This window comes from Hemiscyllium ocellatum, chromosome 14 (genome assembly GCF_020745735.1).
Source record: "Hemiscyllium ocellatum isolate sHemOce1 chromosome 14, sHemOce1.pat.X.cur, whole genome shotgun sequence".
Taxonomy (NCBI): domain Eukaryota; kingdom Metazoa; phylum Chordata; class Chondrichthyes; order Orectolobiformes; family Hemiscylliidae; genus Hemiscyllium; species Hemiscyllium ocellatum.
Genome location: NC_083414.1, coordinates 9,398,598 through 9,425,605, shown reverse-complemented (window position 1 = coordinate 9,425,605; position 27,008 = coordinate 9,398,598). Strand labels below are relative to the sequence as shown.

The 27,008-nt window shown below is 43.9% G+C and overlaps 1 protein-coding gene across 1 annotated transcript in view; it reads left to right on the top strand.

The window, feature by feature from the left end:
* col7a1 (collagen, type VII, alpha 1) overlaps positions 1-27,008 on the top strand; it is a 363,650-nt gene that overhangs the window by 5,245 nt on the left and 331,397 nt on the right. Inside the window, exons 2-8 of the mRNA XM_060835829.1 lie at positions 5,491-5,671; positions 14,865-15,024; positions 17,288-17,381; positions 17,488-17,649; positions 19,546-19,709; positions 24,199-24,328; positions 26,539-26,658. Coding sequence (XP_060691812.1) covers positions 5,491-5,671; positions 14,865-15,024; positions 17,288-17,381; positions 17,488-17,649; positions 19,546-19,709; positions 24,199-24,328; positions 26,539-26,658 — 1,011 coding nt within the window. The remainder of the gene's footprint in view (positions 1-5,490; positions 5,672-14,864; positions 15,025-17,287; positions 17,382-17,487; positions 17,650-19,545; positions 19,710-24,198; positions 24,329-26,538; positions 26,659-27,008) is intronic.

The following is a 27,008-nucleotide window of genomic DNA, read 5'->3' as shown; positions in this document are numbered from 1 at the left end:
GAAGCGAGAAATGTGATTTGCTTTGCCGCTTGCAAAGAACTTTACGTCCTCGCTCTCCACTGGAGTCGTACCTGAGGACTGGAGGGAGGCAAATGTAATTCCTCTCTTCAAGAAAGGAAATAGGAAAATCCCCGGCAATTACAGACCCGTCAGTCTCACGTCTGTCGTCTGCAAGGTGTTAGAAAGGAATCTGAGGGATAGGATTTATGACCATCTGGAAGGGCATGGCTCGATTTAAATGCAGTCAGCACGGCTTTGTGAGGGGCAGGTCATGCCTCACAAATCTCATTGAGTTCTTTTGAGGATGTTACTAGACAAGTTGATGAGGGTCGAGCGGTGGATGTTTTGTATATGGACTCAGTAAGGCATTTGATAAGGTTCCCCATGGTAAGCTCGCTCAGAAGGTCAGGAGGAATGGGATACAGGGAAATTTAGCTGTCTGGATACAGAATTGGCTGGTTGATAGAAGACAGCGAGTGGTAGTGGAAGGTAAATATTCTGCCTGGAAGTCCGTGGTGAGTGGTGTTCCACAGGGCTCTGTTCTTGGGCCTCTACTCTTTAATAAAAATTACAATGACTTGGATGAGGAGATTGAAGGATGGGTTAGCAAGTTTGCAGATGATACAAAGGTTGGAGGTGTCGTTGACAGCTCCTGTTGATAGAGGGCTGTTGTAGGCTGCAGCAGGACATTGACAGGGTGCAGAGATGGGCTGAGAGGTGGCAGATGGAGTTCAACCTGGATAAATGCGAGGTGATGCATTTTAGAAGGTTGAACTTGAAAGTTGAGTACAGGATTATACATTCCTGAAGAAAGGCTCATGCCTGAAATGTCGATTTTCCTGTTCCTTGGATGCTGCCTGACCTGCAGCACTTTTCCAGCAACACATTTTCAGTACAGGATTAAAGACAGGATTCTTGGCAGTGTGGAGGAACAGAGGGATCTTGGGGTGCAGATACATAGATCCCTTAATTGCCACCCAGGTGGACAGGGTTGTTAATGAAGGCCAAAACACCATATGCTTTCTTAACAGGGGGATTGAGTTTAAGAGTCGTGAGATCTTGTTGCAGCTCTATAAAACTTTGGTTTAGACCGTACTTGGAATACTGCATCCAGTTCTAGTCGCCCTATTATAGGAAAGATGTAGATGCTTTGGAGAGGGTTCAGAGGAGGTTTACCAGGGTGTTGCCTGGAATGGAGGGCTTATCTTATGAAGAGGGGTTGACTGAGCTCATTGGAAAAAAGAAAGAAGAAAGGGGACCTAATTGAGGTGTACAAGATAATGAGAGGCTTGGATAGAGTTGATAGCCACAATTTTTCCCAGGGCAGAAATTGTTAACATGAGGGGTCATAGTTTTAAGCTGTTCGGCGGAAAGTATAGAGGGGACGTCAGAGGCAGGTTCTTTACAGAGTTGTGAGAGCATGGAATGTGTTGCAATCAACAGTTGTGGAAGTGAGGTCATTGGGGATATTTGAGACTGCTGGACATGCATATGGTCACAGAAATTTGAGAGTTTGTACATTAGATTTACCTCACATGAGGATCAATGGTCGACACAACATCGTGGGCTGCAGGTCCTGTTCTGTACTGTACTGTTCTATGTTTTAGTTCTATTTAATACAGAGATAGGTTCTTGCTTAGTAAAGGAATCAAAGGTTATGGGGAGAAGGCAGGAGAGTGGGGTTGTGAAACATATCAGCCATGATTGAACGGTGGAGAAGGCTTAATGGGCTGAATGGCCTATGTCTCATTGTAAAGGTAAAAACAAGGACTGCAGATACTGGAAACCAGAGTCTAGATTAGAGTGGTGCTGGAAAAGCACAGCAGATCAGGCAGCATCCAAGGAACAGGCTGGTGTATGGTCCCGTGGAGTTGAACAGAAGTGTAACCTTGAAGGCTATTCTTGAACCCAAAGTCTCATGTGTGTCCCTAAGGTCACACAACAAGATACAACCCGCTGAGTAAAGAGAGTTGTGAGTTCATGGAATGCCCTGCCAGTAGCAGTGGTGGACTCTCCCTCTTTATGGTCATTTAAGCAGGCATTGGATAAGCATATGGAAGTTATTGGGCTAGTGTAGATTAGGTAGGCTTCGGTCGGCGCAACATCGAGGGCCGACGGGCCTGTACTGTGCTGTAATTTTCTATGTTCTATGTAACTCACTTTTATTTCACTTTGATCCCTTGTGCCCAGCTCTACATAGAGTAGAATCATAGAATTTGGTACAGAAAAGGCCCATTGCTCTGTCAAATTTGTACTGCCTCGAATACATTAAATCTGCACTAATCCCACTTACCATCACTTGGCCCATAGACTTGAATGTCGCCATCATACATGTGCTCTTCCAGGTCCTAAATCTGATGTAACTCATGCAGATAACTTAATGGTAAGGCTCTGGGGAGTGTTGCTGAACAGAGACCTTGGAGTGCAGGTTCATAGTTCCTTGAAAGTAGAGTTGCAAGGAGATAAAATAGTGAAGGTGTTTTGTATGCTTGCTGGCTACTGGTCAGTACTGTACAGGACATTGGTTTGGCTACTTTTGGAGTATTGCATGCAATTCTGATCTCCCTCCTACTGGAAGGGTGTTGTGAAACTTGAAAGGTTTCAGAAAACATTTACAAGGATGTTGCCAAGCCTGGAGGGCTTGAGCTAAAGGATAAGCTGAATAGGCTGGGGCTGTTTTCCCTGGACCTTCAGAGGCTGAGGAGTGACTTTATAGAGTTTATAAAGTGAGGTGCATGGGTAGGGTAAATAGACAATGTCTTTACCTGGGGTGTGGGGAGTCCAAAACTAGAGGTTATAGGTTTAGGGTGAGAGGGGAAGCATATAAAAAGGACCTGAGGGGCAACTGTTTCTCACAGAGGGTGGTACATGTATGGAATGAGCTGCCAGGGGAAGTGGTGGCGGCTGGTACAATTGTAACATTTTAAAAGGCATTGGGATGAGTATATGAATAGGAAGGGTTTGGAGGGATTTGGGCCAAGGGCTGGCAAATGGGACTTGATTGATTTAGGATATCTGGTCACCATGCGCAAGTTGGAATGAAGGGTCTGTTTTTGTGCTGTTCATCTCTTGACACTATAACTAAGGGGCAAATTTATTTGCACAGAGTAGCAGCAGTCTGGAACGCACTGCCGGGGGTGATGGTGGAGGCAGATACGCTAGAGGCGTTTTAAGGAACTTTTAGATAAGCGCATGGATATGCAAGGGATGGATGGATAGGGATCTAGGGCAGGCAGAAGGGATTACTTTTAATTTGGTATTATGTTCAGTACAACATTGTGAGTAATTCCTGTGCTGTACTGTTCTGTTTTTATTTGAGGGGGCAATCATGGAGGTTAACTCTTACTATGAGTACATTATATCTTGGCGAAAGAAGAGATTTAACTGATGCACTGGCTGTAATGCAAAAAGCATGATTATTAGGGACAGAAGGAAGGTGTGCTTTTATACTGGGTAGACATGATTCATATTTTTATAATCGTTATAACCCTTGGGTGAAACCTGGCATTCCATCCATTGCACTATGCAAAAATCCATAAGGAATAGGAGCAGGAGGAGGCCATTTGGCCCTTCATATCAGCTCCCCCACCCAATAAGCTTATGGCTGATTTAAGTATTGGTCTCAAATCTGCTCTTCTGCCTTTTTCTTCTCCTAGTCTTTGACCTCTCTTTGCCAATAATTGGACTAACTTGGCCCAAAATATATTCAATGACTCCGTCTCCACAGTTTCAGAGAAAAAGTGTGGAGATTCACGTAAGGACTAGGAGCGGGAGTAGGCCGTCTGGCCCTTCGAGCCTGTTCCACAATTCAATAAGATCATGGCTGATCATTTTGTGGCCTGTGCACCACTGACCCACCCTCTCTCCACAATCTGAATTCCTTTACCGTTCAAAAAATGATCCATCTTGGCTTTAAAAACCTTCAATGAGGAAGGCTCAATTACTTTGGGCAGGGAATTTCCCCAGATTCATTATCCTTTGGGTGAAGAAGTTCCTCCTCAACTCAGCCCTAAGTCTGCTCCCTTCCTTATTTTGAGGCGATGCCCCTAGTTCTAGTTTCACCCACCAGTGGAAACCACCTCCCTGCTTCTATCATATCTATTCCCTTCATAATTTTGTTTCTATAAGATACCCCATCATGCTTCACAACCCTCTGGGAAACGAAATCCAACTTAAACAAGAGATCTCTTAAAATGAAACTGTGTGCCCCTGGGTTCTAGATTTCCTCAACACTGGAAATGCTCTGTCAGTGTTTAGGTTATGAACCTTTTTACATTGTTTTGTACCCACAATAATCATGGGATCAATCTGTTCAACCTTTCTGCATTACTCTGTCCCTGATACCCTTGGTATCCACTTTAATTAAAGTCAGTGAACCCGAGTATTCGACTTGGGGAAGCTTATAATGGCCCACCGATGCAATACCATCTGTACGTACATGTTAAATGACCTGCCTGTTTCTGCACAGCAGATTACAAATCCAAAAGTATTTCATGAGCTCAGAATCAACAATCGATACCTCCCTGCATGTTACATCTTGTTTTATTCTTTCTTAAGATGTGGGCATTGCTGGCAAGTCCATAATTTTGTTGTCCACTCCCAATTGCCATTGAACTGAGTGGATTGCTCAGGCCATTTTAGAGGACAGGTAGGAGTCACTCATGTTACTGTGGGTCTGGACTCATACGTAGGACGCGCCAGGTAAGCACGGCAGGTTTGTTTCCTTTTGAAGTGTTTTGAGTTTTGATTTATTTTCAAAATGGGTTTCTGTTGACTGACTTAGCTAAATTAATTGCATCTTTAAGGGTAACCCTTTGAGAACTGAGACAAGGAGAATTTTCTTCACCTAGACAGTGGTGAGCCTGTGGAATTTGTTGACACAAAGCAGTTGAGGTCAAAACGTAGAATGTTTTCAAAAATGAATTAGATATGTTTTTAGGGCTAAAGGGATCAAAGGATACAGAGAGTAAATGGGAAAAGCATTACTGAGTTGGATAATCTACTATCAACATATTTAGTAGAGCCAGTTTCAAGGGCCAAATGGCCTCCTACAGCTAGTTTCATAGAATCATCGAATGCCTACAGTGTGGAAATGGGCCATTTGGCCCAACAAGTCCACACTGACCCTCAGTAACCCATCCAGACCCATTCCTCAACTACTCCTACATTTACCCCTGACTAATGCACCTGACCTACACATCCCTGAACACAATGGGCAACTTAGCATGGCCAATTCAACTATCCTGTGCGTCTTTGGATTGTGGGATGAAACCGGAGCACCCAGAGGGGATCCACTCAGACAAGAGGAGAATGTGTAAATTCCACGTGGTCACCTGAGGATGGAATTGAACCCCGAGTCCCTGGGGCACCACTGAGCCACTTTCCGTTTCTATGTTCCTACATTCCAGTCAGTCTTGGAAACAGCTAGTTAAAGTTGGAATGTTGGGGGAGAGATGTGCCAGAGTAACACTTGTCTCTTTCACATTCCAGCAATTTGCAAAAATGTCTTTGCTGCTGATATTGTCTACCTCGTCGATGGCTCCTCAAGCATTGGAAGAGTCAACTTTGAAGAAGTCAAAGATTTTATTGAAGCAACCATTCAACCGTTTGTAGATGTAATTAGTCAAAGTGCGGTCAGAGTTGGCCTGGTACAGTACAGTGATGACCCAAGGTAAGATGCCTCACTCCTCATTTGGTATTGTTTCTGATGGGAGATGGGTTTTGAATGCCAACACTGAATGGTAAACCTGTGTAACAGTGGTAGACTTGTCAAATTTAAGAGCATTTCAGTGGACAAAAATGGAATAGTGCAGGTTAGATGGGCTTCAGATCAGTTCCACAGGTCAGTGCAATATCAAGGGCCAAAGGGCCTATACTGTGCTCTAATCCTCTATGTTCTGCACTGCTATGATTAGCTTACTTAGTGTGGAAACAGGCCCTTCGACCCAACAAGTCCACACCAACTGCCGAAGCGCAACCCACCCATTCCCCTATATTTACCCCTTTATCTAACACCACGGGCAATTTAGCATGGCTAATTCACCTGACCTACACATCTTTGGACTGTGGGAGGAAACCGGAGCAACCCCACGCAGACACTGGGAGAATGTGCAAACTCCACACAGTCAGTCGCCTGAGTCGGGAATTGAACCCGGGTCTCTGGCGCTGTGAGGCAGCAGTGCTAACCACTGTGCCTTGCCCATAGGAAAACTGGGTTGAGGAATATGTGCCATGGTGGTGCAGCGGTAGGTATGATCCTTAACAACTCTAGAGTTTATGTAATGTCTTTCACACCCTCAAGACATTGCAAAGTGCTTAATAGGCAATTGGATACTTTTGAAATGCACTTATACGTTTCACTTTTGTGAAAACTACGAGGCAATTTGTGCCCAGCAAGCTCTCCAGAACATTCAATATGGTCAACTGGGCCTGTATTTGCCACAATTCAGAACGATGAGAGGGGATCTAATAGAAACCTATAAAATTCTAACAGGACTGGACAGACTACATGCAGGAAGGACATTTTCCCCCATTGGGGGGAGTCTATAACAAAGGGTATACAGCTTCAGGGTAAGGTCAGACTGCTTAAGAAGGCAGGAAAAGGGTCTGCGATGTCAGTGGAGGAGCACTTTGAGGACAGTGATCGTGGTTCTATTAGTTTTAAGATAATGATGGAAAAGAATAGACCTGATCACAAAGTTAAAGCTCTAAACTAGAGTAAGGCCAATTTTGATAGTATTGGGCAAAAGCTTTCAAAAACTGATTGGGAGAGGTTACTCACAGGGAAAGAGGCAATTGGATTGTGGGAGGCCTTTAAAAGTGAGAGAACGCGCGTCCTGAAGCAGTGTATACCTGGTTAAATCCCCTGGTGAAGGGCGAGGGTAGTAGGTGTGGGGAACACTGGATGACTGGAGAAATCTGGGCTGAAAGCAAAAATGCTGGAGATCAGTGGGTCAGGCAGCATCCAATGAGAGTGGCAAGCAAAAGTTTCAAGTCTAGATGGCTCTCTCCTTAAAAAGGAAGCAAAATGCAGGTATAGACTGCTGGCATCGAGTTGGACCAAAGGGTCTGCTTCTGTAGTTTTCCGTTGTATGAATCTGTGACTGAGATGAGAAAAATCTTAGCTGTAAGGGCCATGGAACTGTGGAGTGCTGTGCCAGAGAAGGCTGTGGAGGCCAAGTCACTGAATATATTCAAAAAGGAGATAGAGTTTGTTTTTAAGAAGTTAAAGGCGTGAAGAGGTATGGAGATAAAGTAGGAACGTGGAATTGAGATACAGGATCTGCAATGATCAGATTGAAGGATGGAACAGCTTTGAAGGGCTGAATGGCCTACTTCTGCTTCTAGTTTCGGTTTCTGAAAAGGACTTGCATTTATACAGCATTTTACATGACCACTGGATATCTCAAAGTGGTTTACGGTCAGTTAAGTGCTTCTGAAGTCTAGGCACTGTTGTACAAATGTTGTAATCTGTTTTAGTGATGTGGACACCCACTCGACCTCAATCCATCTGGGAACTGTTTCTCAGACAACTCTCATTTCTAATACCTGGTGAAATCCCCAGGTGGGCAGCACTTGTTTTCTGATTTGTATTCCATGTTAATTGACCATTTTTTTTTCGGTTGCTCCTTGACATTGGAACATTCTTAAATAATTCACTGCACTTAGCAGTTTTATTCCCAATTGTCCAGAAGTGAGCAGCTCCAACAGCACTCTAGAATCTTGACAATATTTGGAATAATGCAGCCTGCTTAATTGGCCACATATCCACCATCTTCAACATCCACTCCCTCTGCCACTGACGCTCAGTAGCAGCAGTGTGTACCAACTACAAGGTGCTCCTTGCAACAGCACCTTCCAAATTTGTAATCCATCTGGAAGGACAAAGGCCGCATGTACATGGGAGCACCACCAAGTTCCCCTTCAAGCCACTCACTATCTAGCTTTAGAAATCACTGTCCCTTCAGTGCTGGTTACAAATCCTGGAGTGTCAGTCTTAATGGCATCATGAGTGTCCCTACACGGAAAAGACCTAGTTGCATTGCTGTGATGCATCTTGTAGATGGTACACAACGCTGCCTCAGTGAAATGCAAATCATTTCCTTGAAATGTTCTGCTGTTCAGTTTCCCTGAAATAAATGAAGCATTCTTTAATTATTACAAGACCTTACAGATGTTTTTGTAATCTGGATGCTTGCAAATGCTTTAACCACTTCCCAATCATCTGGGCAGAGGCCTTTTTAATGATCTTTACATCTGCCCTGCCCTAATCATGCTTACAGTGTCATTTTTGTGGTTTGTACGAAAGTGTGTGAGTCAGTTTAATAAAATGATGCTAATGGTTGTACCGTCCCTTTAGAGATCTGGAGAGACTTGTTTGGGGGGTGATGGGAGGGTGGTGGGGTGCAGTAAAAAAAAAAGCAAGGTTGGGTTACTTGGAGCTTTTTTTGAGCTTTGGAGATGTTTCTGACAGTAAAAGAATTTTGTTAGGCGATTAATTAGCACTCAGCCACTTGAGTCCACTTTGTCATTCAATACGATCAAGAAGGATATTGTAGCTTAATGCCACATTATCCCTTAATCTCTTCAATTACCTTCAATCCCAAAAATCGGTCTGTCCAAATCTTGAATATGCTCAGTGATTGAACACCATCGTCCCTCTGGGCTACAAAGATTAATAAACTTTTGAGTTCTCCTCATCTCGAACCTAAGTGCCTGGCACATTATCCTAAGACTCTGTCCCTGCTCCCACGGCAACTACAGCCACTTGTATTTTTGTAGCGCCTGTAACATTCAATTGCACCATTCCCTGGCACTTCACTGGAACGTTACAAAGCAAAACTCGACACAAAATTATGTAACACGTTGAAAGGTTGGATGTTGAAGCACTTGGTCAACAGGGCAGGTTTAAATGAGGGACAAGAATTTCAGAGTATTCTGGAGTATCCCAGGTGGGCAGCTGAAGGTGTGCACGCCAATGATACTGATTGAAATACAGTCTCTGGAAGTCAGAATTTGGAAGAACTGAGATTGTGGAGCTGGACAAGGTTAGAGTTAGGAACCTTGGAGCAGGAGTAGGCCATTCAGCCCATCAGGCTGCTCCACAATACAGTATGATTTATGATGCTTTGGTCCAACCATGCCAAACATGATCCCAAAATAACCTAGTCCCATCTGCCTGCTCCTGGCCCATATCCCTCCAAACCTTTCCTATTCCTGTAATTATGAAAATGTCTTTTAAACATTGTAACTGTACCCACATCCATCACTTCCTCAGGAAGTTCATTCCACACACTAACCACCCTCTGTGTAAACAAATTTGCTCCTAATGTCTTTAAATGTCTCTCCTATCTCCTCAATAATGTACACCCTAGGCTTGAACTTCCCCACGTTGGGGAAATCACAACTACCATCAACTCTATCTGTACCTCTCGTTATTTTATAAATGTCTATAAGCTTGGCTCTCAATTTCCTACGCTCCAGTGGGGGGTGGGGGGCAGGAAAAAAAAAGTTCCAGCCTTTCTTTATAACTCGAACCTTCTATATGTGGCAGCATCACTCCCTTTTATTCCCACTGTATCTCCATATGCGTTTGCACGTTGATACAGCAGACCACATTGCGAGTATTTAGGGGAAATGGAACGCTGACTGGGTGACCAGTTTGAAAAGCGGTAAGAGTTGGCGACAAAAACAACCCTGACTTTCTTGTTGCCTGCCCCTTTAACACGTCATTGTCTTCCCTGACCAAATCGTTCTCAGACTTCCTCCAGTGCATGCTGGATAAACAACATCTAATTTTCTGCTTGGGAAGCCTGCATCTTTCTGGACTCTGTATCCAGTTCAACAACTTTTGGGGCTTGAACATTCGTATATTATGCTCCCTTTGAAACTTGTCCTTATTGCCAGGTTAAAAGATTCAACAACATTTCTCTCTTGTAGCATTTTTTTCAAAAAAGTATGTCATCTGTAGCTGGGCCGGTTGGTAATGTGCGTGCGTGTGTGTGCTTGTCTGCTTGCTGGCTGGCTGTCTGTGTGCGAGTGCATGTTTTGTGGTTATTTAGAGGGATAGCATTTAAATATTTACATTTTGTACATCTGTATGTTATCCAATTCTTGCATTTGTATCAAACAGGTTTTGATGATAAAGCCACAATTGCATCCATTAGAAAGGTTGATATATCTGGTTGTTTAATCTCCCCATTTGGTAACTGAGCAAAGTATTTTTTATTTTGTTGTGAACCATGGAGTAATGGGACAGAAGAAAGGTGCATTCCTCTGCCTTGGTTTTAACAGAATAGGGAAGCCTTTTTCCAGGGGAACTGATGGAATTCGTGACTGGGGAATGGCGTGGAGATTGGAGGTAATGCCTTCGGTCTTCCCAATATTGAACTGGATGACCGTACTGTTTCATTCAAGACTGGACGTTAGATACGCTGTCTGACCTTGTAACAACAGTGACTGGGTGAGCAGGGTGCTATCAGCACACATAGAACATAGAAAAGTACAGCACAGAACAGTCCCTTCGGCCCATGATGTTGTGCCAAGACTTAATCCTAACGTAAAATATAGTGACTTAACCTACGTACTCCTCAACTCATTGCTATCCATGTGCGTGTCTAGCAGTCGCTTAAATATCCCCAATGACTCTGCTTCCACCACCACAGCTGGCAACGCATTCCATGCATTCACTTCTCTCTGCATAAAGAAGCTACCTCTGATGTCTCCTCTATACCTTCCTCCTAATATCTTCAAACTATGACTTCTCGTGCCAGTCAGTCCTGCCCTGGAGAAAAGTCTCTGGCTATTGACGCTATCTATTCCTCTCATTATTTTGTACACCTCGATCAGGTCTTCTCTCTTCCTCTTTTTTTTTCTCCAGAGAGAAAAGTCCGAGCTTATTCAACCTTTCTTCAAGGCAAGCCCTCCAGTCCAGGCAGCATCCTGGTAAACCTTCTTTGCACCCTCTCCAAAGCCTCTGCATCTTTCCTATAGTAGGGTGACCAGAACTGGACACAATATTTCAAGTGTGATCTCACCCAGGGACTTGTAGAGCTGCAGCAAAACCTCGTGGCTCTTAAACTCGATACCTCTGTTAATGAAATCCAAAACGCCATATGCTTTCTTAACAACCCTATCCACTTGAGTGGCAACATTGAGGGATCTATGTACTTGCACACCCAGATCCCCCTGATCCTCCACACTGCCATCCTGACTTTAATCCTATATTCAGCATTCGAGTTCGACCTTCCAAAATGCATCACTTCACGTTTATCCAGGTTGAACTCAATCTGCCATTTCTCAGCCCAGCTCTGCATCCTGTCTGTCACGCTGCAGCCTGCAATAGCCCTCGATACTATCGACGACACCTCCAACCTTTGTGTCATCTGCAAATTTACTAACCCACCCCTCAACCTCCTCATCCAAGTCATCTTTAAAATCTATGAAGAGCAGAGGCCCAAGAACAGAGCCGTGCGGGACTCCACTCAGCACTGACCTCCAGGCAGAATACTTCCCATCTACAACCACATTCTGCCTTCTATCAACCAACCAATTCTGAATCCAGATAGCCAAATCTCCCTGTATCCCATACTTCCTAACTTTATGAATGAGCTTACCATGGGGAGCCCTATCAAATGCCTTGCTGAAATTCATATACGCCTACTGGTCTACCGTCGTCGACCTGTCTTGACACCTCCTCAAAGAACTCTAAGATTTGTGAGGCATGATGTGTCCCTCACAAAGCCAGGTGAAAATTGTTTTAGATGTTGTCAATGAAGGACAGCATGTAGAAGAAAAGTTGGAGGTGATCAAGGATATTTCTTTGGACAGCAACAGAAGTAGTGACGCAAGATTAGAAAGGGAAGTGTTTGCTTGTGATTCCTTGGCTGGGATTAGGAGGGTAAGGTTGGAACCAGGCAGGTACATTTCCAGCGAGTTAACTGAATAGGTGAAGTTGAGCGGGTGAAATGCTGCAGACAAGTCTGGAAAGTTGAGGAGGATAGTTTGTTTTGGCACTGCCACACAGGCCATTATAGTAGTAGATTCTCAGAGTAGTAGAAATTGTCTTCTCTGATGATGATCAACAGAACCTTGTGGAACATTTTAACTTCCAAGAAGTAAAAAAGAGCATGTGGCTGTGAAGATAAAATGTAAAAAGTTTCTAACCATGACTGTAACCCATCTCTAACGTAACAAGTATCAGCATGGCGCCTGTTGACGAGTGGTTGAAATGTGGCTGCAAACCGTGCCAGTGGTGATTGTTGGTCGTTGGTTTCCTGTCTAAAAGGAAACTTTGGGACATTGAATTGCTATGGAAATTCAATGTGCTTTGAAGTCAGTGAAGTATCAATGTCACAGTGATCTGTTTGGCTGTATTTCCTGTATTATGTGTGCGCAGCAAGTTCCCTTATGATTATGGCCAGATAATGTGTCTGAGATGATTTTCGTTGAGGGGTCAGTGTTGAGCAGAGCAGTGGTGCGAGCCCCTCTTTTCTCTTCCTTGTAACAATGGCTGTGGGATCTTTGTCAATGAGAGGGCAAACAATTATACCCTGAGAAAACCTTGCTTTAAAAAGATAGGAATTGGGTTCATTAAATTGACCTGCAGATTGCTAGGTCCCCATTTGTATCTGCTATGAGATTACAATGCATTGCTGGTGTTCGAGATAGCAAGCAGGACATGTCGAAGTAACAAAACAAAAATAGGAATTATGGAAAATATTCAGCAGCTCTGGCAGCATCTGTGGAGAGAAAGCAGAGTTAATGTGTCAAGTCTAATAACTCTTCATCTGAACCTGAAGACGGACCTAAAACATTGACTCTGCTTTCCATCCCCCACTGATGCTGCCAGACCTACTGAGTTTCTTCAGGAATTTCTGCTTTTGTTTAGATTTCCAGCATCCGCAGTTCTTTGTTTTTAATTTTTACGTGTCAAGATAAGATGCCGTCTCCACCTCTTTCCAAAACAAAGATTGATACAGGATTGCTTATGCTTGACTGTGTGTGTGCCTCTCTAATGAAGACAATGAAATCTCCAGTATAGCAATTAAATTTTAACAGTCATTAGGGGGACATTAGTCAGTCTGTCAGAGGGTCATCAAAGTTTGGCTGGTCCCTTCAGAGGTTTTTAATTAAAACCTACATCTTTGACCAAGCCCTGTCACCTCACCAACTATCTACTTGTCTCAATGTCAGATTTTATTTGATATTCCTGCAAAGCACTTTGGATTATTTTATTTTATTTGGGGCATTGTATGAAACTAAATTTCAGGTGGACAGGACAGTTTAGAAGGCATTTCCTCCAGTTGCCTTTATCAGTCAGAGTATTGAGTACAGGAATTGGGAGATCAGGTTGTGGCTGTACAGGACTTTGGTTAGGGCCACTATTGGAATATTGTGTGCAACATCTGGTCTCCAATCTATAGGAAGGATGTTGTGAAACTTGAAAGGGCTCAGAAAAGATTTACCAGGATGTTGCCAGGGTTGGAAGGTATGAGCTATAGGGAGAGGCTGAACAGGCTGGGGCTGTTTTCCCTGGAGGCTGAGGGGTGACCTTTATCGAGATTTATAAAATCATGAACATAGATAGGGTAAGTAGACTAGATGTTTTCCCCAGGGAAGGGGAGTCCAGAACAAGAAGGCACAGGTTTAGGGTGAGAGGGGAAAGATTTAAAAGGGACCTAAGGGGTAGTGCATGTATGGAATGAGCTGCCAGAGGAAGTGGTGGAGGTTGGTACAATTACAACATTTTAAAAGCATCTGGATGAGTAGGAAGGGTTTAGAGGGGTATGGGCCAAATACTGGCAACTGGGACCAGATTAATTTGGGATATCTGGTCAGCACTGACGAGTTGGATTGAAGGGGCTGTTTACAAGCTGTACATCTCTCTGATTCTAATGTCACTATTATGTGCCACCAGCTGGCAAATAGCAGGAGTGTGCAGAGCTGCTATTGTTGTTTTATTTTAATAGTATTGTCATTGGACTGGAAAGGTTACCTCTGTTTTCTCTGCATGGTTGCTGAGTTTCTCCAGCAATTGTTTTCTGTTCGGTGTAGAGCTGGCTGTTTAGGGTAAACTTCCTTCAGATTTGCTCAGGTGATGTTGATGTTGTATCTTGGTTAGTTTGGCATGTTGGTACTCTTTAGGAAACATTTTGTGATGATGCTGCTCCTTTTCAACAAGGCTATACTGTCCTTGGGTTTTTTATTTTCCAGAGAGGCTGTAAAAGCAGTGATTCTGAAAAGTCTAGGTTTGAAGCGTTTTAGGGCCAGTTTGATGATCGCTAACAGGCAAAAGGCTTACAAGTTTAAACAAAAACCTTCTACAATGAAAGGGGAGTGGCCAGTTCTCCCAGCTCAGCTTCTCTCTGGTTTGGTTTGGGTTTAGCGGTCTGACTGTTCACTGAAAGCAGTCGGTCAGTTGTGAAGCAGCTGGACCCACAGAACCAGGTCCATGCTCATCCTTTTTTCTTTCTGACATCTTTCCTGTAAGACTCGTTTGTTTGTTTGTTTGTTTTTTTTTACCCTTTTTTATGCCAAGGGGTGTTTATGGGGATTGTTGCAAGTATTTGGAACAGCACTTGAGTCGCGATGATCTGTTGGGTTTTTGGATAGGTTGACTTATTCTATATTTTGTTCTCTTTAGTTTCATGTGGTAATCTTGTAAATAAATTCTGTTTTGTTTAAACCTAAGTGGTTGACCTAGCTGCATCACTCCTGGAATATCCACTTACACCTGCTTAAAACAACTAGTCAAGTTAGGGTCTGGTCGACTTGTTTGAAATGTTTAGAGGGGCCTGACCTGGTTCATAACAACAGCATCTGTTCTAGATCTGGAATGACTTGCCTTTTTTGCTTTGAAAAAGGATTGAATTCTCTTTTGAGGACCACAGCAACGGATCCCAAATACTGACTGCCATCCGCAATTTGCGTTATAAAGGTGGGAACACAAGAACGGGGGCGGGATTGAAATACGTAGCAGACAACTTCTTTGGATCTGCTAAGCTGAGGCGTGCTGTGCCCAAGGTGAGAGCACTGTTCCCACTCTGAATATGTATCTATTTAAATATCTCGTGCACCTTTTTAATCTTCCACATTCACTACTTCTACTTCTGATGTACAATGTGTACCATTGCAGTACAACAACTCTCTCTCAAGGGTCTGCCAACAGCACCTTCCAAAGCCCTGCTCTCTACCATCTAGAAGGATGAGGACAGCAGATACATGGGAACACCACCTCTTGCGAGTTCCCCCTCCAAGCCACTTACTGTCCTGACTGGAAATATATTGCCGTTCCTTCACTGTTTCTGGGTCAAAATTCTGGAATTTCCTCCCAAAGCAGGAGTCTACCTACAGCACATGGACTGCAGCAGTTCAAGATGGCAGCTCACCCCCACCACCTTCCCAAGGCTAATTCAGGTCAGGCAATAAATGTTGGCCCAGCCAGCAACGTCCATGTCACGTGAGTGAATGTGAAAAATCAAGCATTGTCTCTCTGTAGGAAGGGTAGCGTCTTGGAGCCTTAAAAATGAAACAGATAAATTGCCCTGAAATGACAACGGGAGCCACAGGTTATCATTATGGAGGAATAATACTTGAATAGTTCGGATTTTAATTTCTGATCATAGAAAGTCAATTGAAATGCCAACCTATAGAAATAAAGGCTGGATTCTAAACATGAATACATTTGGCTAATTGGACACAAAGTCCTAGTTAGACCATACCTGGAGATCAATGTTCTGGTCATTGTATTCTAGGAAGGATGTATTGGCTTTGGAAGGAGTGCATCACAGATTGACTGACTGACTGACTGACTGACTGGAATTTTCTTTTTCTAATATTCGTTTACTTACTGAGTACTAGACCAGCATTTATTGCCAATCCCTAATTGCCCAGGGGAAGGGGGTGGGGAGCAGAGAGAATTTTTAAAAATCAATTACATTGCTATGGGTCTGGATTCATGTGTAGGTCAGACCAAGTAAGGATCATCACTTCCTTCCCTAAAGGATATTAATGAGCCCAGTGGTTTTTTTTCCAATTGACGATGGAGTCATGGTCATCATTTGACTCTTTCTTTTTTTTTTAAATTTCAAGTGTTCATTTATTTCAAACTCCATCTAGTGTGATGGGATTTGAGCCCAGTTCCCCAGCATATTATCTGGGTCTCTAGTTTAACAGCCCAGCATTAACACCACGAGGTCGCTGCTTCCCCATATGTTGTCGAGGGTGCCAACAATTTAATTTATGAAGGAAGAACATATACCCTTGAATGATGTGTCCTGGAGTAAAGAACGTTTAAAGGTGACTTAATTGTGGCTTTTTGGAGACTGGGTGGGTAGATAGAAACTGTTTTCAATTGTAAAGGAGTCTAGTCAGAATATCAATGCCAGGGATTCAGCAGAGAAATTAGAAAGGCAAATTTAGAAATTCTTCAATCCAAGGGTAGGGTAGGAGCGTGGAACTCTGTTCCTCAAAACAGTGGCTACCAACTTGATAACTTGGAATCCAGGATTGATAGACTTGACCCAGTCAAGGGTTGGGAGAGGTGGAGATCCACGTGTGTGTGATCCCAATGGAGAGGGCTGAATGGTCTTACTGCTGTCCCTTGTAACATGTAGATGTGACCCTCTTTTGGCTCAACTTAAGGATCGTACTCCCAGATCCAACAGGAGGTAAACCGGACCCATTTGACTTGGCCGTTCTCCCTTAGACAATAAATATAGCCATTGCATAATAACCCTCCGCGGAAGACTCGGCATTGGCCCCCAGCAGAAAAGCAACCATCAGTGAGTTGGATAATACTAGTTTTAGGTGAGTATACCTGCTTTCCTTGCTGTGCCCAGCTATCGGGTTTGCATTTGAAAGCTGGTAGAAAGACTGGAGAAGTTAATTTTAAAAAAAATTCATTTGTGGTTCTTGGCCGTCGCTGGCTGGGCCAGCATTAGTAGCCCATCCCTAGTTGCCCCTCAAAGGTGGTGGGGAGCTGCCACCTTGAATCACTGCAGTCCACTTGCTTTGGGTTGATTCACAATGCCCTTAAGGAGGGAATTCTAGGATTTTGACCCAACGACTGTGAAGGAACAACGATGTAATTCTAAGTCCGGATAGTGAGTGGCTTGGAGGGGAACTTGCAGGGGGTGGGTTCCCAAGTATCTGCTACCCTTGTCCTTCTAGATGGAAGTGTTTTGTGAGTTTGGAGGGTGCTGTCTAAGGATCTTTGGTGAATTAGTACAGTAGAATATAAATTACTTTTGTTTAGACACTTAAGGCCTAATGTTTTCTGTTTCAGATTGCTATCTTGATAACAGATGGAAAATCACAGGATAACGTTGATCGACCAGCCTTGAAACTACGGAGCCAAGATGTTAAATTGTTTGCCGTTGGTATGTTCTACTTGAGATTGTATTTGAGCGAGAAACAAGCAATGGTTTCTGACTCTGCTCGCTTGCCTGCAGCACTGATATGCGAATGTTCACTCCTCCTCCCCAGGGATTAAGAATGCCGATAAGAAGGAACTTGATGACATCACCTCAACACCTGCGAAGGAATATTCCTTCTTTGTGAATGACTTTAAGATCCTCCGGACTCTCACTCCACTCATTTCAAGGAGGGTTTGTTCCATTACCGGGGGAACCCTGGATGCACCAGAGGGTAAGAAGGGATTTCTGTTGTGGAGATTATCTTACTGTCTGGTGCCCGCTGTGGCCAACAGTCCCTGTGATTCCTGAATCTGCTTCCTAGGCCATTGGGAACCCACAGACACAATATGTTTCTTGGGGCAATTGGTGGCAATTTTACTTTTGGAAGAGCCTCTGCTTTAGAAAGCTGGAAGAACACAGCAAGGCAGGCAGCATCAGGAGGTGGAGAAGTTAACGTTTCAGGTATAACCCTTCAGGACTAGGTGTGGGGTTTGGGGGAGCTATTGCTTCTGCATTGTAACAACATTGTGACTTGCTTATTTCAGAAGGAAGCCTTTTCAGCCCATTGTGTCTGCAGCAGCTCTGAGTGGCTGTCTCACTGGCACCTTGGCTCAGTGGTTAGCACTGCTGCCTTGCGGTGCTAGGGACCTGGGTTTGATTCCACTCTTGGGTGTCTCTGTGTGGAGTTTGTGCATTCTCCCCATGTCTATGTGGGTTTTGTCCCACAGTCCAAAGATGTGCAGGTTAGGATGAATTGACCATGCTAAATTGCCCATAGCTTTCAGGGATGTGTAGGATAGGTGTATTAGTCAGGGGTAAATATAGAATAATAGGGAATGGGTCTAGGTGGGTTACTCTTCGGAGGGTTGGTATGAATTTGTTTTGCCGAAGGGCCTGTTTCCACACTGGTGGAATTCTGTGATTCCATGTGCCATTGTCTTCCCTTCTCCCTGTAACCTTGAACATTGCTTGTTTGTTTTTTTTTTGTCAAAGAATCGTTTAATCCCCTTTTGAATTCCGTGATCAAACCTGACTCCAGTACACCTGGAGCCAAACCTGCAGCTGACTGGGGCACTATGGGTGAGCTGCCAGTAGTGTGGAGTCTGCTCTTCCCAGCACCCCACCCTAGTAATGCTGATCCATATACGGTCCTCAAGACAGGGTATTTTTGCTGCTGGCCCAGCATTTACTGCCCGTCACTAGTTGCCCTCTAAGGTGGTGGTGAGCTGCCTTCTTAAACCATTGTTGCAATCCATTTAATATAGATACACATGCAATGCCATTAGAGGATTTTGACCCAGCGCCAGTGAAGGAATGGTGATATATTTCCAAGTCAGGATGGTGAGTGACTTGGAGGGAAACTTGCATAGTGGTGCTTTCGTGAATATAGGAAGGATGTTATTAAATTGGAAATGCTGCAAAAAACGATTTGCAGGGATTTTAACCAAGACTGGAAGGTTTGAAGTATAAGGGGAGGCTGGGTAGGCTGTGAAATCTTTCCCTGGACTGTAGGAGGCTGAGGCTTAGAGGTCTATAAGAACGTAAGAGTCATTGATAGGATGAATACCCAAGGTGTTTTCCTCAGGATAGGGGAGTCCAAGACTGGAGGGCATTGGTTTAAGTTGAGAGAGAAAAGATTTAAAAGGGACCTAAGAGGCAACTTTTTCACACAGTGTGGTGCGCGTGTGGAAATGGTGGAGGCAGGTACATTTACTGCACTTAAAAAGCATCTGGACAGATACATGGTTAGGAAAGGCAAAACGCAGGCAAATGGGACTAATTCATTCTCGGCAACCTGGTCAGCATGGATGAGTTGGGCTGAAGAGCCTGTTTCTGTGCTGGATGACCATCTGCTGCCCTTGTCCATCTAGATAGAAATGGTCGTGGGTTTAGAAATTGCTGTCGAAGAAGTCCTGATGAATTTCTTGCTCGAGGAGTTCCCTTCCCAATACAGAAATCCTCTCAATGGAGAAACCACGATGAATGACCATTCGGTCCATTATATCTGTGCCAGAAGGACTTGCAGGCAGCAATGCATGTGCTCCCTCTCTGCTGCTTTTGGATCTTTATAGACTGTTTTACAGCCTTAAGAATAGAATAAATATAATTGTTTCTGTTGTGTTTTCAGTTACTCAAGTGCCTAATGGCCCCTCAAATCTGATCTTCAGCGACGAAGGCTTTGAATCAATGCGAATTCGATGGACTGCAGCACATGGGCCAGTGACAGGATACAAAGTTCAGTACACGCCCTTCAGTGTTCTGGGCCTCCCAATCTCTGCAGAGCTCCGAGAGGTTAGTGTCTGACCTTGAGGTCCCTACCCTAACCGCGCTGTCTACCGAAGACAGGGTGATTCATGGGACGCTCTTCGGAGGGTTGCTGCGAACTCGATGGCCACTGTAGGAATTCTATGATCTATAATGGTCACAACAGCACCGACTCCACATACGGCTCAACTGGGTGACTTAGTTGGAGTATTGCTTTCTTTCCAATGGAAAAAAAGAAAACATTGGAGCCCACATTGAGAGGATATTATAAAGATTCTCAACAATGATGAATTAAACTTGATTAAACTTCAGTGACATTCCTGAACGCAGGACAGCCTGAAATGCTTTATAACTACAGAAGTCCTTTCAATACGTAATCACTGCCACTGTGGAGCCAATTTGTCCACGTCCAGCTCCCACTGAGTAGCACTGACCAGATCATCTGGTTTCGTGACGTTGGGTTGAGGGGTAAGTGTTGGTCAGGGCACTATGGAAAACTCCCCGCTTTTCATATTCCCCTGAGAAGGCAAACATGGCTGAGCTTTTCACCTGAAAGGCATCTGCTCCACTGTCGCAGGGCTGTGTCTTTGCCACGCCGGCTGGGGTCAGCCTTGAATTCAAACTCACTGCTCAGTATGGTTCAGAAGTGCAGCACGGTGGCACAGTGGTTCGCACTGCTGCCTCACAGCGCCAGGGACCTGGGTTCAGTTCCCGCCCCAAGTCACTGTCTGTCTGTGTGGAGTTTGCATATTCTCCCCGTGTCTGTGTGGGTTTCCTCCAGATGTTCTGGTTTCCTCCCACTATCCAAAGATGTGCAGGTTAGGTGAATTGGCCATGCTAAATTGCCCATAGTGTTAGGTGCATTAGTCAGGGGTAAACATAGGGGGATGGGTTGCTCTTCGGAGGATTGGTATGGGCTTGTTGGGCCGAAGAGCCTGTTTCTGCACTGTAGGGATTCTAATCTAATGCTGAAGTAAATCTATTTTAATTCATCCTCAAACGAGGGTGGTTAAATTGGTTGATTTGATTTTTGTTTTATTTGATTTTTTTTATTGTCACCTGTAGTCCTGTGTAAATGTACAAGAGTACAGTGAAAATTGTATAATGTCACCACACAAGGTTCAAGTGCTTGGGTACAAAATCTTCAGAATAAGGTAGAAAGAAAGAACAAAGTTTAAATATTTACAGCAATAGTTAAGCATTGCAGTAATTTGTGAGAGGGATCAATATCGTGAGGGGCATGGATAGTGTAAATAACCAAGGTCTTTTCCCCAGGGAATGGGAGGCCAAAACTAGAGGGCATAGGTTTACAGTGAGAGGGGCAAGATATTCAAGAGAATGGTCCCAGGAATGAAAGGCTTAACATTTGAGGAATGTTTGAGTATAGACCCAGAGTCTTCAATGAAGCTAGAAGGATGAGGGGGGATCTGATTGAAACTTACAGAATATTGAATGGCCTGAACAGAGTGGACATTGGGAAGATGCTTCCATTCTCAGGAGAGATGAGCACCCAAGGGCATAGCCTTAGAGTAAAGGGAAGAGATAAGGAGAAACTTCTTGAACCAGAGAGTGGACTTCGTTGCCATGGAGAGTTGTGGAAGCCAGGTCGTTCTGTGTATTTAAGACAGATATAGATTATTTCTTGACTGCCAAGAGGATCAAAGATTATGGGGAGTAAGTGGGAAAATAAGGTTGAGAAACTTACCAGCTGTGATTGAATGGCAGAGCAGATGGGCTGAATGGTTTACTTTCTGCTCCTATGGTCTTATAAAAGAGACCTGAGGTGCAGCTTTTTCATAGAGGGAGTGTGTGTTGTGTGTGTAAATGGTAGAGACAGGTACGATGACAACATTTCAAAGGTATGTGGACAGGTACGTGGATAGGAAAGATTTAGAGGGATATGGGCCTAGTTTAGTTGGTTAGCATGGACAAGTTGGGTTGGAAGGCCTGTTTTCATGCTGTCTGACTTTGTAGGACACTGACTGCTTCACTTACAGAAAATAGTCAATGAAGGGTATTGGCTAAGGCCTGCGCCTCTACTCCAGTGAAGTTTGAGAACAAGAAGATGACAAGCTTATTAAAACATACATGATTCTTCGAGGACTTGACAGGATAGGTGCAGTGAGATTGTTTCCACTTGAGGGAAAACCTAGAATTCGAGTTTGATCTCAAAATGAAGGGTGACCAAGGAAGAATTTTTTTTGAGGCTGGTGTATCTGTGGAATTCTATCCCCAGAGGCTTGTTGAGGCTGTGTCATCAACATATTTCAAGCTGAGATTTTTGATCAGTTAGAGAAGTAGTAAGAGGAAATGGTAGGAAGTGGAGTTGAGGATTGTTGGATTTGTAGCTCTGGCAGCATCTGTGGAGAGAGAAACACAACAGTTAAGATTTAAGTCTGATATCGCTGTTCTTCAAGGAGTTATCTTCTGAACATAGGCTGGGTTCGGAGGGTTCTGGACCAATGGGGCTAGCTCAGTTTAGGGTATCTGGTCAGTATGATTTTAGATTAGTGTTGTGGTTCTGCTCGCCGAGCTGGAAGTTTTTGCTGCAAACGTTTCGTTCCCTGGCTAGGGAACATCATCAGTGCTGTTGGAGCCTCGTGTGAAGCGCTGCTTTGATGTTTCTTCCGGTATTTATAGTGGTTTGTTCTTGCCGCTTCCGGGTGTCAGTTTCAGCTGTAGTGGTTTGTATGTGGTGTCCAGGTCAATGTGTCTGTTGATGGAGTTTGGGGATGAATGCCATGCTTCTAGGAATTCTCTGACTGTTCTCTGTCTGGCTTGTCCTATGATAGTGGTGTTTTCCCAGTCAAATTCATGTTGCTGGTTGTCTGAGTGTATGGCTACTAGAGATAGCTGGTCGTGTCGTTTTGTGGCTAGCTGATGTTCATGGATGCGGATTGTTAGCTAACTACAGCGCTTCACACGAGGCTCCAACAGCACTGATGATGATGTTCCCTAGCCAGGGAACAAAACGTTTGCAGCAAAAACTTCCAGCTCGGCGAGCAGAACCACAACAACGGATACCTGAGCTACAAATCTTCAATCAGATTTTAGATTAGAGTCCCTACAGTGTGCAAACAGGCCCCTCGGCCGAACAAGTCCACACTGACCCTCTGAAGAATAACCCACCCAGGCCCGTTTCCCTCTGACTAATCCTTCTAACACTATGGGCAATTTAGCATGGCCAGTTCAAAGATGTGCAGGTCAGGTGGACTGTGGAAGGAAACCAGAGCACCCAGAGGAAACCCACGCAGACACAGGGAGAACGTGCAGGCTCCACACAGACAGTCGTCCGAGGCAGGAATTGAACTTGGGGCCCCTGGCGCGGTGAGGCAGCAGTGCTAATCACCGTGCTGCCCACCGTGTGGACCGAAGGGTCTGTTTCCATGCTGTATAACTTGATGACTCTCTGACTCCTGAAGTAGAGTAAACCAGACTCGAAACATTAAACTCTTTACAAATGATGCCTGACCTACTGAACATATTCCATGCTCATGAAGTTCTGATGAAGGGTCACTGGACTCTAAGCAATAACTTTGCTTTCTCTCCCCAGATGGTCAGCGCAACATTGAAGGGCCTGTACTGCACTGTAACGTTCTATGTTATGTTCTATGCCCCAGGACCTGCTGTTTCTCCAGCTATTTGTTATTCTTTTGAATATTCTCTGTATTTGTTTCAAAGAACATTTCTTGTTAAGTCCGGAAACTGCTGTCCGTGTTAACCTGCATCTGCCTGACAGATTAAATTGGCAACTCTGTGTACTTTGATTTTTTTTTAAGAAACTTTTGTGATAACTCCTGAAATAACAACAGGGCTTGACTTCCAGCACACTCCCCCCAGTAAGGCAGAACAACTGACAAAGGAGAAAAAGAGCATAGGAGGTAGACAGGAAAGTAAAGGCCACAGTCAGATCATTCATAATCTTATTCAGTGCCAGCGCTACACCAAAAATCTGAATGGGCTACGTCTGCTCTTAATTTGTGTGTTCATATCTTTTGCACTGCTAATAGGTGGCACAGTGGTTAGCACTGCTGCCTCACAGCGCCAGAGACCTGGGTTCAGTTCCCGCCTCAGGCAACTGTCTGTGTGGAGTTTGCACATTCTTCCCCGTGTCTGCGTGGGTTTCCTCCCACAGTCCAAAAATGTGCAGGTTAGATGAATTGGCCATACTAAATTGCCCGCAGTGTTAGGTGAAGTGGTAAATGTAGGGGAATGGGTTGCTCTTCAGAGGGTCGGTGTGGACTTGTTGGGACGAAGGGCCTGTTTTCACACTGTAAGTAATCTAATCTAATTATGAAACTGCCAAGTGCTAATTTAAACAAGGTTTTACAGCATTCTTTTGAAAACACTTGTGGGGAGGAAACAAGGAACCCACAACTCCCAGCCAAAGTCCACCTCTGGGTGTACTTGATTGACGCTAGATTAATATTGGGTTTAATGGTGTGAGTGTTGTAGCACTTGCTTTTTCTTTTGCTGACTATTGTGTTTTGATGTTTGTGTTTTTGTTTTTGACCAGATTACTGTCCGTCCGGGTGAAAACTCTGCTCTTTTACAAGGACTGAAACCTGCAACGGAATATCTGGTCACAGTGATAGCTCAGTATGCAAACAGTATTGGGGAATCCACTGCAGGCAAGGGCAGGACAAGTGAGTATCTTTAATTGATTCCATTTGAAGTCTTGATCTTCAGTTGCTCCTCCGCCAACCCTCTTAGATTTGCTTAAGATCATTGGACTCAACCTAATGGATGTGGAAATGTTTGTTGCTCACTCTGATATGTTGTCGTAAAACACAATTTTGACACTGTTCACAACCAATATGAGAGTTAAGTTGCATATGATGGTAAATTAGTCATATTAAGCTCTTTTAATCTTCTATACTGAAGAGATTAGGAGATGATTGAATTGAGATGTTCAAGATGCTCTCGGCTATGATAGGGTTGATATAAAGAAATTGGTGGAGTGAGGCCAGAACAAGGGGACTACTTTAAAATTGGAGCTGGACCATTCTCAGGTAATGATTGGAGAAATCCCTTCCTAAAGGAAAGTGAAGATCTAGAACATCTTTTCTGCAAAATGCTGGTGAGGGATCAATTGAAAATTCCAAAGCGGAGATTGATTTTTACTTGAGGATATTAGTGGGTAAAGAACAAAGGTTGTTGATACTTTAATTGCTTCCAATCAGTAATTGATTGGTGGAACAGACTGGACAAAGAGCTGATTGCAGGCAGAAGTGAGGACTGCAGATGCTGGGGATTAGGGTCTAGATTAGAGTGGTGCTGAAAAAGGCAGCATCTGAGGAGCAGGAACATCGACATTTCGAGCAAAAGCCCTTCATCAGGAAAGGCTGCATTGTCTCCTGTTACAATCTCGATAAAGTCCGATGGCTTTTTAAAGGTGATATAAATTCCACTTTTTTCCATCTGTTTGTGGGATTGCTAGTCAGGGCAGTACTTATTACTCAGCCTGAATTTCCAGAGGGCAGTTAAGAATTAATCCCATTGCTGAGCATCTAGATTAGGCCAGACCAGGTTAACAACCAGAAGCACGTTTAGTGAACCAGGTAGGTTTTCAGAGCTATTGACAGTGATTATGTGGTCACAATAGACTAGATTGTTCCAGCTTTTCTTATTGAATTAAAATGTCACCATCTGCCATGGTGAATTCAAGCCCATTACTAGGGGATATTAGTGTGGGGATCTGGGTTACTGCACGAATGACACTACCTCCTGCAAAGCACTGCATGATATTTCACATTTTCAGACTGACTGTAACAAATTAAAATCAAGATCAACCAAACATTACTTCATCGACAACCAACACACTAAGTTCCAAAAAAGCTACTCCAATTGATTTTTTTAAATATAGTGTTTACAGCATGCAAGCAGGCCTTTCAGCCCATCGAGTCCATGCTGACCCCTCTGCTAACACAAATGAAAACTCCGTGCCACTTTTATGGTCCTGTGTCTAATGCCAAAGTACCTTCTGGCTTCAGTGGATCTCTTATCCTTGACCAGAGTGAATGTACCAATGGGCTCTGAAACAAAGCTCCTTCACTCAATTTCTGAGCAAACTCCAATGGACTTCCAGGGCGAGGCATGAGCTGGCAATGTCTCTATTTTTACATCTGCCCAAGCCTCACTACCTCCAACAAGGAGTTGATCCTCACCACCATCCTCCTGCCTGGCATAGCAACCCCCGCTGTAGATCATCTGACCCTACATCGCTCTGTCTGAGATTGAGTATAGCAAGATCGACTCCTTTGTGTCCAAGTGGCCAAATTTGCATCTGTTTTCCAATAGGTTTTGGTCTGGACCTCGGTCCCCATGACATCTAGGTCACAGGAGCTAATCTTTGGACAGATTTTGGATGTCACATCCCCCTGTCTAAACTATTCCATTTTACCTTGAATGAAAGGAGACTGTTTACAATAAAAGTCTTGTATTTGTCATAATCCTCTTGTTCTTTAATTCCACGATGCAACGTTCAGAATTTTTCCAGTTTTAAATGCAAACGTGACTGTAGTAATCACAATTTGAAAATTGCTTGCATTTAAATTGTACCTTTTTAACCATACTAGGGCATCCTAAACTGTAATATACAGGCAATTAATTACTTTTGAATTGTAACCGGAGTGTTAAAGATGACATAACTGTTAATTTTTTTAAAAAAAGGCCCAACAATGAGATAATTGACCTGATTTTTTTTTTTGTATGGTGTTGGTTAAATAATTTATTCGCCAGGAAACTAGAAAATATGAAATGATGTTGAGGGGAGGTAATGCTTTGTTTTGTGAACTTATTGTGGTTTGTTTTGCTATAATAGTGATGCCCTATGTTGATTCACTTTGTCTTTCAGAAACACTACCTGGAGTTTCCAATTTCCGAGTGGCCAAACCTGGACACTTCCGACTGAAACTGGCGTGGAAGCCTCCCGCTCTCCCTCTGCAAGGATACCGGCTGACCTACAAGACGAGAGGTCGGGGGAATCTTTTTTAATGTTGAGTGCACGAGACCGGGGGATTTCCAAACCCATTGCTTCTTTAATTTTGTTATTCATTTTGTGGGTTGTGGACATTGCTGGCTGGCCAGTATTTTATTGTCTGTCCCTGGTTGCTCTTGTGAAGGTGAGCTGCTTCATTGAACTGCTGCAGTATGCCTTCCGTGTATTGACCATTAGGGAGGGAATTCTGGGATTTTGACCCAGTGACCGTGAAGGAATGGCGATATATTTCCAAGTTGGGATGGTGTGTGGCTTGGAGGGGAACTTGCAGGGGTTGGTGTTCCCATGTATGTGCTGCCCTTGTCCTTCTAGAAGGAAGCGATCTT